Source organism: Crocuta crocuta, unplaced genomic scaffold (assembly GCF_008692635.1).
Source record: "Crocuta crocuta isolate KB4526 unplaced genomic scaffold, BGI_CrCroc_1.0 scaffold506, whole genome shotgun sequence".
NCBI lineage: Eukaryota > Metazoa > Chordata > Mammalia > Carnivora > Hyaenidae > Crocuta > Crocuta crocuta.
In genome coordinates, this window is record NW_027528991.1 from 1,539,051 (window position 1) to 1,550,413 (window position 11,363).

The 11,363-nt window shown below is 59.5% G+C and overlaps 1 protein-coding gene across 1 annotated transcript in view; it reads left to right on the forward strand.

Annotated features, from left to right (window-relative positions):
- The window catches only part of DACT2 (dishevelled binding antagonist of beta catenin 2), a 32,896-nt gene extending 22,405 nt beyond the window's left edge, over positions 1-10,491 (forward strand). Inside the window, 5 exon segments of the mRNA XM_077757382.1 lie at positions 2,536-2,713; positions 6,901-7,033; positions 7,835-8,056; positions 8,757-9,504; positions 9,506-10,491. Of these exon segments, the coding sequence (XP_077613508.1) occupies positions 2,536-2,713; positions 6,901-7,033; positions 7,835-8,056; positions 8,757-9,504; positions 9,506-10,277 (2,053 nt within the window). The 3' untranslated portion in view covers positions 10,278-10,491.
- The last annotated feature ends 872 nt before the right edge of the window (positions 10,492-11,363 follow it).

Genomic DNA, 11,363 nt, shown 5'->3' on the forward strand with positions numbered 1-11,363 from the left:
CCACAAACCACGAGATCATGACCTAAGCGAAAGTCGGACACTTAACCGACTAAGCCACCCAGGCGCCCCCCAAAAATTTTTTTTAAATAAAAAAATAAAAATGAAAGTAGGGGGGCACCTGGGTGGCTCAGTTGGTTGGGTGGCCAACTTCAGCTCAGGTCATGATCTCACGGTCCCTGCGTTGGGCTCTGTGCTGACAGCTCAGAGCCTGGAGCCTGTTTCAGATTCTGTGTCTCCCTCTCTCTCTGACCCTCCCCTTCTAACGCTGTCTCTCTCTCTCAGAAATAAATTTAAAATGTTAAATTTTTTTTAAAAAAATGGACGAAGGATCTGAATACACATTTCTCAAGAGAAGATACACAAGCAGCCGAAACATACGTGAAAAGATGCTCCACGTCATTAGCCTTAGGGAGATGCAAATTGAAATCACAGTGAGATACCTTTTCATACTTACGGGATGGCTGTGGTCAGAAGGACAAATGCCGGCCTCCGCGTGTCGGAACAGGACCCTCCAAACAGTGCAGGTGACAATGCAAAATGGCGCAGCCACCATAGAAAGCAGTCTGGCCATCCTTCGAGAGGCAAAACTCAGCAGCAACCCACCACCCAGGAGTGCCACTCTGAGGTCTGCACCCAAGAGAAAAGAAAACATACTTGCAGCCAAAAACTAGCACATGAATGTCCAAAGCAGAATATTCCTAGCAGCCAAAACGTGGAAACAACCCAATGTGCACCCGTAAATGAACGGATACATAAAAGTGGTCATAAAAGTGGTCTAACCATACAGTGGGTATAATCTCCCGATGGAAAGAAACCAAGGACGGAGATCACGTCGCAACACGGAAGAACCTGGAAAACGCTAAGGGAAGAGAAAGAAGCGAGGCACGAAGGACTGCCTGGTGCATGGTTCTATTCACAAGAAATGTCCAGAACAGGCACGTTAGCAGTTGCTGAAGGACGGGGGGCGCCGCAGGGGGTGGAGGGTGAGGCTAATGGGACAGGGTTTCTTTCTGGAGAGGTGAACATATTCTAAACGTGATCGTGGTGACAGTTGTACAGCCTCGTGATAGTGGTGCACATACCAAGAACCATGAAACTGTGCGCTTGAAATAGGTGAACTGTAATGATTCCCGCACAGTATCTCAATAAAGACATTATTAGAAAGAAAGGAAGGAAGGAAGGAAGGAAGGAAGGAAGGAAGGAAGGAAGGAAGGAAGAAAGAAAGAAAGAAAGAAAGAAAGAAAGAAAGAAAGAAAAGGAAAGCAAGCTGTGGATTCCGACTACAGACACTCATTAGGAAAAGTGAATAATACACGTTCCAAATCTGTGAGAAGTTTATGGTGGTAACATGGCCCTTACAATGCTGTGCCGTCCCACGAATTTATTTCTTTATTTTAAACCTAAACACAACCTTTCACTGTGTTTGCTCCCCCTTTGGGCCCTTTCTGGATCTCCTGCCGGGCCCCCTTTTCCTTCGGTCCCGTCCGGACTCAGCGAAGAGCTTGGGTCCCAGGGCCCCCAAGGGCGCGGGGCTCGGCCGACGGGGCGGGCCCGGGGGCGGCCGCCGTGACCCCGGGGCGTGTGCAGACACCGCCCTCCGCGGCCACCGATAGGTCCCACCCCACCTTGGCGACCTGCGGGGCGGGGGCGGGGAGAGGCGGCGCCGGAGGCCGCGCGCGCGGNGACCCCTTTCGGTTTCAAATGACGCAGCCAGGCACAGGGAGAAGGGTCCCGATACTGAAAGGCGCGCTGGGGCTGCGCCCCGGCTCTGCCTCCTTCCCGGCTCGGCCGGACAGACTGAGCGCGCACTGCTGTTTGTTTCACCTCCAGGGCTGCTCTGGCGAGGCCGCTTTAGGTAGGTTTCCCCTGGCGGCGGGCGCTCCTTGGGGTCAGACCCCGATAACGAGGTGTCCCTGCTGCGCAGGCCCGGGGACGCATTGCCAGCGAGCAGAGCGCACCCCAGATTGTCCCCGAAATGGGTTCCGGTTAAACGAAAGAACGTGTTGAGGAAAGCATGTACCCCCATGGAAGCTTCTCCAGCTTTAAATTGCACCCTGACCTGTAAAATGAGGCATGTCCTCTGCGCCCCGGGGGCACAGACCCCCGCGGCCCGCATATGCCTTCCTGCCGGCTGCCTGGCCTCCTGCAAGTGCCAGCGCCTTTTCACAGGACGAGACGCTGGGATGGGCGCGCCTCCAGTTTTCTATCCGCCTTATGCTTTCTCTTCGTGCCTTGGAAACAACTCACAAGTTTTTCCGATTTTGCAATATTTCTTTAAAGGAAAAACAAAAAGGCTGTATAGAAAAATTCCTATCCGATGGAGTTAATTCCAGGACTCTTAAGTGGAATTTGTTTTTAAATTAGAAACTGAAATCTCTTCTGTTTAAAAGCCACTGCCTTCACAAAGCAGTTAGCAGGAACCCTCACTGGCCCGGAGCCCAGGCAGGTGACTGACTCGGGAACTGCCTCTGGATCCGAGACTCTGGAGTGCAGCGTCCTGAGATGCCGCCCTGGACCCTCCTTCCGTGTTGCCAGGAGGCGGACGGAGGACGGAGACCCTGTGCTGGCGCTGCTGCCGCACAGAGGGCAGGGGCCGGCTCCCGCCTGGGGCCTGCGCTGCCTGCACCCGCCCTGGCAGCCGGTGCCCGCTGCTTGTGCCCGGGGCTCGGCGGCACAGCGGCCACGGAGACGCCGGGCTCGGGTGCAGGACCCCGTAGCTGCCCGCGAGGCGGGAGCGTGGCCGAGATGAAGTAGCACACACATCAGACTTGTGCGTCGTCAGCCTCGAAATACAAGTGGCCTTTGGAGGAGATCAAACAGGGTTTTCTGTGTTTGTTTAATGCTTTCTGTTTTAATGTGGGAACCAGAAGGAACACGCACACTTTGTCTTCAAACTTTGTTCCTGGCATGGATTATGTGATCAAAAGAGAAGAATAATTGAATTTGTGTGACATCAGCTCAGGGCTTAACACTTTTACATTTTTCTTGCAGGGCAAAAACTAGTAGTAATACCAGGGCCACTGTGAGGAGTGTAATGAGGAGCCTTTTGGGGGCAGTTCATTTTCAGGGAGACCTCCCCGCTCCCGCCGTGTGGGCGTGGCCCCGGGGTCACCGTTCAGGTGTGAACACAGGAAGGACTTCTGTCTGAGTCTCGGCTGCTTTGTGCAGAGGAGTTCCCCAGGGAACATTTCTGGGGACTTAAAGTGCAGTTCGGAAGTCCGCAGAGCTAGCACGTTAGCGCCTATCAAAATGGCTGTACCTTATAATTGCTTCTTCTGAAGTCCCCAAGGAGCGCGTGGTAGGTGCTTCATGAGTGTTTGGTGAGCAAAGAAAGGAGCGTTTCTGTTGTTCTAACAGAAGAGAACGTTACTGTGTCCCTGGTCTACCTCTCCCTCCGATGCCCGCGGCCTCCGCTGCTCCGTGGCCAGGGCTGTGTTCATGTTTATATGTTCAGGGAGATTCGTAGCTCCCTGAGAAGTGGCTGCCGTCCCCATCTTCCCAGGCGCCTGGCACGCCCCAGGGAGGCTGGGAGCTCCACCTCCCACCAGGGAACGCTCCAGAGTCAGTGGGAGAGGTGCCCTCCGGTGGAAGGCGAGGAAAGGGTTCTGGAGACCCTGTGGTGAAGCCTTACCCTGAAGAATTTCCCGGTAGTTGACGTGGCTGGTCACGACTTGTCCTAAAAGAGGCAGTGTGCAGTGATTCCTTTTCCCCGGCGGGTTCTGGCATTAAATACACTCCAGGAGCACACTGACTGCAACCGTGACCGCGAGGTCTGGGGCGTTCCCTGGACCTGCCCTGCTTGCTTCGTGAACTCCCAGGGGAGTGAACTTGCTCAAGGTCACAGGTGAGGCCGGGGCACCCACAGGACCGTGCCAGGCTTCCGTCTGTGATCCGCGAAGCTGACCTGCGACCCTGGAGCCTTGCTGCTGATTGATGGGCCTCCTTTCAAGCTGGGTAGGGACCGCGTCCCTGCCTACAGGGCACGTGCTATGCGCACTTCCTGCGTAACGTGTGTCCTTTGCATCCGCTCAGCTTGCAAGGAAAGAGGAAAGGTGTTAGAGGCCATCTCTGTGTCTGGAGCTTGAGGGCAGTTTTCATTTTTTACCCTCTGAATCTGCCATAAGGGCTTGAGAAGACAGGGGTGCCGAGGTGTAGACGGAAGGCAGAAGGCACACAGGGGGAGTCAGATCATTCTCTCGTGGTACATAAAGCAAACATTTCAAAGAAAGGGACACACCGAATATTTGTTTTCAGTGGCGTTCCCTGGACGCAGCTGCCAGACTTCGCGTGTTCACAGAAACCCGTGGCGGTCCCTGGGAGGCTCGTCGCGGTGCAGGTGGCCGGGTGTGGCCGAGCATCCCAGGAACCGGCCTCGATGCCCAGGTGATCCCTCCCCCCGGGGAACCGCGGGCGCGCCGTCCTCACCCCGACCCCCCCACGCGGCTTTGGGGGATTCTGACACCCAACACTGCCCCGATGGGGAGCCCGAATGCCGGGGTCAGGGCTGGGGAGGATCCACGCGATGGCCGCAGTCACGTCCACCCAGCGCTGACGTTTGTAACGACGCCATCCCTGCGGAAATACACGGAGGCAGATCCTCTGCGGCTGGTTTGCAGTGGGTTGTGCTTTATCCTGTCGACTCTCTGCCCAAAGTTAGACGCCAAGAGGGAGTTAATGAAAAGCTGAGACATAAAAACCCCAAGGGAGGGACAGAGAGAAGGTCAAGGATGATGGTGTAAATCCTGCACGGTGAAGCCCCGGAGACGGGCGGGGTCCTGAGGATGCCGCAAATCATCTGTGAATCCCCGGGCCCCTGTGTGTCTGTGGCCTCTGGACGTTAATCAGAAACCGCCCACTGAAGCCTAGCTGGCCAAACATTAATCCCCAAGCAATTAATCTCCGCACAAATACACAGGGCGGGGGCGCTTTTTTTGGAAAGGGGTTCACAGGGGGAGGAAGGAAGCCAGCCGGGGCATTGAGGGTGTCCCCCTCCTTCGGAAAGAGGGGGGATCGTGATTTGCAAGAGAAGAGGTCAGATAGATGTTTGTAAGCATCGAGCTGTGACCTAACGGAGCAACTTGATTTCCCACTGGCACCGTGGCCTTACCTTACGACTGGAAAAGAGAAGTCATCTGCAGTAAAAATATACCCTGGCCCCTTTCCTGAATCTAGTTTTCTTTACGCGGAGGGTAGTTTGCTGGGAAGCCCACCTTTGCCCACCTCCTGGCTCCCTCTGCTACTGCCGTCCACCCGGGTAATGTTTTCCTTCGTAAAAATATCCACGGTAAGAAGCCGGGGTGTTGAGGCTAGCGCGGATGGTTCTGGGGTTACCCAGTTTTTGTTAAATTCAGGACGGGTTTTTGCCGTGTTGTTTACAGACGGTGTCATGGCTGAGACTCTGTTTGCCGTAAAACTGGGAGTGTGTTCTCAGAGCCGCGGACGGGGTCCTGGAGGGAAGGGCAGCTGAGCGTGGCGCCCAGGATGCACGGGGGGGAGTGTCAGCCCCGGGTTTCACCCAGTTAGCCTCCCGGGGCTGGTGTCTGAATGCTCTGTGCCCGTGTGATTCCCTCGTAAGAACTGGGAAGTACCGCCACCCACTTCTCCCTTGGACGGAGTTTTCATACTATTGGAATTACTGAAATAATTCCCTTGAGTCCCATCATTTGGGGCCCCTTCACTTTCTATATAAAAATCTGAAACACAATTAGTCATTCTCTTAAACAGGGTGAACCGCATAATTACATTCATTAATGATTTGCCTTAAACTTAATCGTTGATGAAATAAGAAATTGGTGCAGCAGACCTTGAAAACCGTGTCGTTCCATAATCGAAAGAAGGAAATCCTCATTGGTTAAACAGTCAGTGCGAGCTATCCCACACACGTATCATCTACGTGTGCAAACGTGTGAGTACATACCATGCACATTAACCACATATGCGTGTTATATGGTTGGTATATAATTACACACACGTGTGTGTGGCTAATGCTCCTAATAACCCATTTTATGGCTGGGGAAGCTGAGGCCGGGAGGGGAGAGAGCCTCTGAAGGCAGAGCTAAGATTGAACCTCTAAACCAAGACAATTCTCGGGCAGATTTTGAGGCTCGCTGAGTGCAGGCACTATCCTGTCCCTCCGTGCCTCTGTCCCTGTCCCTGGGGGCTCCCCAAAGCCTGTAGGAACCACCTATAAAATGGGGGATATGTGCAGAAGGGGGCTTTTTCTCTCCAAGGGAGTCTCCTGTCCGCGTGGGGAGTCAGAAGGTCGCCCAGATCTGCTGATAAACCAACATGGCGACACAGGCGCCAGAGGCCGGTCTGTTACCCGTGAGCGTGGGAAAGTGGCCTTGTATGTGACAGTGGCTAAACACGTATCCGTGGCACATGCCACGTGCTGCCTTTCTTTTAAATTTTTTTTAAAGCTTATTTCTCTTGAGAGAGAAAGAGAGCAAGCTGGGGGACGGGGGGTGACAGAGAGAGAGGGAGACACAGAATCCGAAGCAGCTCCAGGCTCCGAGCTGTCAGCACAGAGCCCGACGTGGGGCTCGAACCCACGAACCGCGAGATCATGACCTGAGCCAGAGTCAGACGCTTAACTGACTGAGCCCCCCAGGCGCCCGGAGGTGACACTTTTGATCCTGATTTTTTGCTCATAGACTGTATCAGTCTGTCCTTGTAAAGAAACATGTCATTGAGAACTGCTGATTTTTAAAGCCTGCAGTGGGTGGGGGGACATTTGGAGAGGGAAGCGTCGGTGGACATTTTCCTCTGGTGACCAGAGGGCAGGGGACGGGGCCTGGGTGAGGAGTGCAAACCGAACGCCCAGTGCAAAGGCCATGGGGAGCATCGCGCTCGATTTCCGCCCTCGTGACCGTTTACTTCCCACTGTCCGTCCCTCTGCAGAGCCGTCTACGGCGCCAGGACGTGGGCCCGAAAACCCACCTGGGGCAGCTGGACCGGCAGATCAGCGAGCTGCAGCTGGGCGTGCGCAGACCCTGTGGCGAGGCGGCCGACAGCGACAGCAGGCCCAGCTCAGGTAGCCCGCGCCGCCCCTTCCTCCAGCCCCCCGGGNCCTGAAACCGCAGCACCTCTGTCCTTCTTCCGAAACGCCTGGGAAACGGGGGCGAGCACGTGTGCGTAAGGCGAGAGGCTGTAACGGGGAAGGACTGCTTTTCACGGGGGAAGCCTCGAGAGCTCGCGCCTTTCTGGGCGGAGGCGATTCCAGGTCTCTTCAGGTCGGNCGCCTGTCGGAGAAGATGACGAGGACACTGGCCCCTGGCCTGCCGCCTGTCTGCTGCCTCGCGACCCTTACTGTAAAGCTGGGAGGAGATAGTTCCGGAGCCCTGGTGACAGTCCCCGTCCAGGGCACGTGGTCCCGTCTGGCCAGACGCTGGCTCGCGTGGCAAACCCAGGAGACTGTGTACGGCGTCGAATGCCGAGTCTTCCTCTTGTAAACTTGCACCGCCCCGGCCTGGCCTGGCGTGCAGTGCGTCGGGCAGGTGTGCTGGCCTCCCTGATTGGCGCCTGGGATGAGCCCCACCGCGCTGGGGAGGGAGGGAGAAGGATGCCAGCCGCCTGCCCCGCAGGGGCCGGGACCTGATGGTCACGAAAGGACAAGTGAGCCACTTTCCAAGGAGGGGGCCGGGGGTGGGGCGCCCTGACCCATGTGGCGAGAGCGGACAGTAATGGGCAGGACTCCCGGACATTCGGGGGTCCCCGGCCGCCTTCCCCGGGGCCCGCCTTCACGAGATCCTGAAGCCCCTTCAGCACAGGGGCGTCCTCGGGCGGGAGAAGGGCCGCCCCGGGGTGCACTGACCGCCCCGTCCACCCCATCTAGGCTTCTACGAGCTGAGCGACGGTGGGTCCTGCTCCCTGTCGGCCTCCTGCACGTCCGTGTGCAGTGACCGCATGTACTCCTCCCTGAGCACCTTGCTGCCGGCCGACCCCACGGCCAGGCCCCGGTCAGCCGACGACACCACGGTGCATGCAGCCCCTCCACCCACCTGTAGACCCCAGGCCGCCGAGGAGGGCGAGTCCCGGCCCAGGCCGGTGTCCACAGGTAAAGGAGAGCCAGGAAGGCGGGAGGTCCCACTGCGGGAGGGGAGGCCGGGGGGGTGGTTTGCACCACTGAGCTCAGAGCAGGTGCCCCGCGTGGGTCCGGCACTGGGCTCATCCACACACGCCCCAACCTTCTGTGGGCTTCTCGGCATTGCAAGCGCCCGCTGCTGTTCGTTGCAGCAAGGCGGGTGCGACCAAAAGCATTTTATTCCTTAAGTGGACATTAGAAAGTCATTGTAAAAATCCTCCAGAACCTTCTGCAGCCTGACCGCGCCTCTCCGTAACCAGAGGGAGCACGGCACCCAGACCCGGAGAGCGTTCACTTCCCACGTGGACGCCTCGCACGGGCTCAGGGGACAGCCTCTGTTTTCCTTCAGTCCGTCCCCAAAAGACCTCATCTTTGGAAACAGTAGATTTCCAGTAGCCGAGCTGGCTTAGCCGTGCCCGGTGGTCCCGGTGGATGCTCCCCGGGGCCCTCGCCGCCGGCGCCTCTGCGGAGGGTGTGTCCGGAGCCGGCGGCGCTGCAGCCCCGGGTGAATGAATGCTGCGCGCGGGCCNCGGGATCGTGTCCGGCGCCGAGGTGCCGGCCTCCGCCCAGGCCCGCGAAGGGCCCTGCGTGTCCGGCTGCCGCGCAGGACGTGACCCCAGGGCTGTCCTAGGCTCTCCCCGTTCACCCGCTTGCTCACCCTCCCCGTTCCCAGGTGATCTCGAAACAGCCCTGCCGTCGCCGGTGGCGCTCCAGAAAGCCAGTGCAGACCCCGCGTGCACGACCCTTCTCTGCCACGGGATGGACCTGCAGGCCCACGTGCCGGACCCCAAGTACCGGCGTGACCTGGTGTCCACGGGGGGCAGGGAGGTGTACCCGTACCCCAGCCCCCTGCACGCTGTGGCTCTGCAGAGCCCGCTTTTTGCTCTGCCCAGGGACAGCCTGCACCCCGAGGCCCAGCCAACCCCTCTGAGGCCCCCCGGCCCCGCGGGCCCATCCACCCCAACAAGACCTGTCCGTGAGGCTGGCCCCGCTGCAGCCTACATAGACAGGCTACTGAGGCTGCGGGGCCAAGGGACTCCCACGAGGAGGGGTGTGGGTGGGCAGGGATCCCCAAGACGTGAGGAGCCCCCAACCCCGCAGGAACTTGGTGGCCAGAGAGCGGACAGTCCCAGCGGCCTAGGGAAGCCGGTGTGCACCCCGGGGAGAGCAGGAGCCGGCGGGCTGGCCCAGAGGCGGGGCGCCAGCAGGGACAGCCTCGGACAGCAGGGTCTTCCAGGGAGGGGACCCAAGCCCTCGACCGCCTGCGTCCCTGGGGACACCATGCTGGGCTCCCCTCAGCCGAGGTGTGGACGCGCCCCATCTCCTGGGGCCCAGGCGGCTGTCAAGGGTCAGGAGAGCACAGTCCTCTCACCTACCAGGAAGGCAGGAGGGGAGAGCCCCGCTCTGGGCCCCGGGGGGTGCGCCCGNGTTTGCTGCCAGGGGAGCTGCTCTCCTGGGGCTGAAACCCGCCCCCCCCAGGACAAAGGCTGTGAAGATCAGGAGAGGGGCCAGTGACAAGGTGCTGAGGTTTGGGGGGCCAGCGGGGGGTCCCCTCACAGCCCCCCAGCCGCCCCCCGAGTGGGGGGACGGCCTCAGGAGGAGACCCACGCTGGCCGGGGTGGTGCCCAGCCGGTCCTGCTCTGAGCCCAGACTCTACCCCGTGCCCTTCCTGGTGCCCATGCTGGTGGCCCGACGGGAGGGCCGCGGGGTCCCCGCGCAGGCCGACGGGGAGGCTCGGAAGAAACAGCGCAGGTGGCTGTCCTCCGCGGAGGTCTCAGGCGGCCTGGGGCCCCACAGGCCGGCCGTCGGCAGAGGGGGCGAGCCACGGCCCGTGTGCACCCCAACCAGGTCCAGGCCGCACCCCCAGGCCCCCCGCGCCAGGAGCGAGTCGGAGGGCTCCGAGCTCTCGGCCGAGTGCGCCTCCCTGCCCCCCTCCACTGTCGCGGAGACGAGCGAGGACGGGGCCAGTGACCACACCACCAGCCGCTTCGGGGACAGGGAGTCCAGCAGCAGTGACTCGGAGGGCGGGGCCTGGCCTGGGGCACGTCCCCCGCAGCCCCCCAGGGCCCCAGCCGCCCGCAGGCCGCCCCTGCCCCCCGTACCCAAAGTGTGCCGCATCAAGGCCTCGAAGGCCCTGAAGAGAAAGATCCGGAGATTCCAGCCGGCGGCGCTGAGGGTCATGACCACGGTGTGAGCCCGCAGGAGACGGCCGAGGGCCGAGCCCGTGCCAGGGACGCCGTCCTCCCCAGGAACCGCGATGGCAGCGCGTGACCACACCAACGGGCAGGTTGGCCAGAACTTTGGAAAAACCGTAAGAAAACCAGCCAAAGTGTAGACTTACGGACATTCATGTAACAGGCGGCTACTTTCAGGATGCAGTTTAAAGAGATAAACATTTTAAAAAGTGATTGACATTTTATTTATTTATTTTAATGCTTACTTAGGTATCTTAGAGTCGGCGCGCGTGCGCATACAAGCAGGGGAGGGGCAGGCGCCTCACAGAGCCTGACGTGGGGCTGGAACTCAGGACCATGAGTCATGACTGGGGCCGCCCAGGTGCCCCACTGACCTTTCAGNAAGAGACTGAGGCACAGGCAGGCCCATGCGTCTGGGGAGAACTCCCGCTTGAGCTTCCTGGAATCCCCTTCCTCACGGGTAGGAGGGCTTCCCAAGCTCCTGAGAACTGCTCTGGGAGCTACAGAAGACGTCACACAGACCCACCCGTGATGGGGGTTTAGGGAAAAGATGTGACACAGGGTATCTTATAGGGTCGTCCGATTCTCATCATGCAGCACAAGAGGTGTGGCGGGGCCCTGGAGATGGGGTGCACAGTCTGAGGGTGCAGTGCTCCCCTCAGTCCAGGCAGTGTTCAGGGAGGCCCCGGTGCTCCCCNCCCCTCCGGCACCCCCTCCAGCTCTGCCTCCATCGCCCCCTCCGGCTCCCCCTCCGGCTCCCCCAGCAGGCCTTCCTAGGGTCCCAGGTGTGGGGGGTTGTGCTCTGACACCCTCTCTGCCCTGCAGGGGAGCTTTGCGCGATCACAGATCAGGGGCTCGGTCTGGCGACCGCAGACTTGTCTCCCGTCCCCCGTGGTCCGGCCCTCCTTGCATCATGGGACAGGGTGGCAAGGCCGTGTGTCTCCCACGGGATGTGGACTCGGTGAGGAGGGGACGCGGTGGGTTTGGGCCTCCAGGGAGGGGGCTAAACAGGAGGCAAGTTGCAGAGAACAAAGCCTGCTTTGGGGGCGTCAGGATTTCGGGGAGCACAGAGTCCAGAGGGAAAG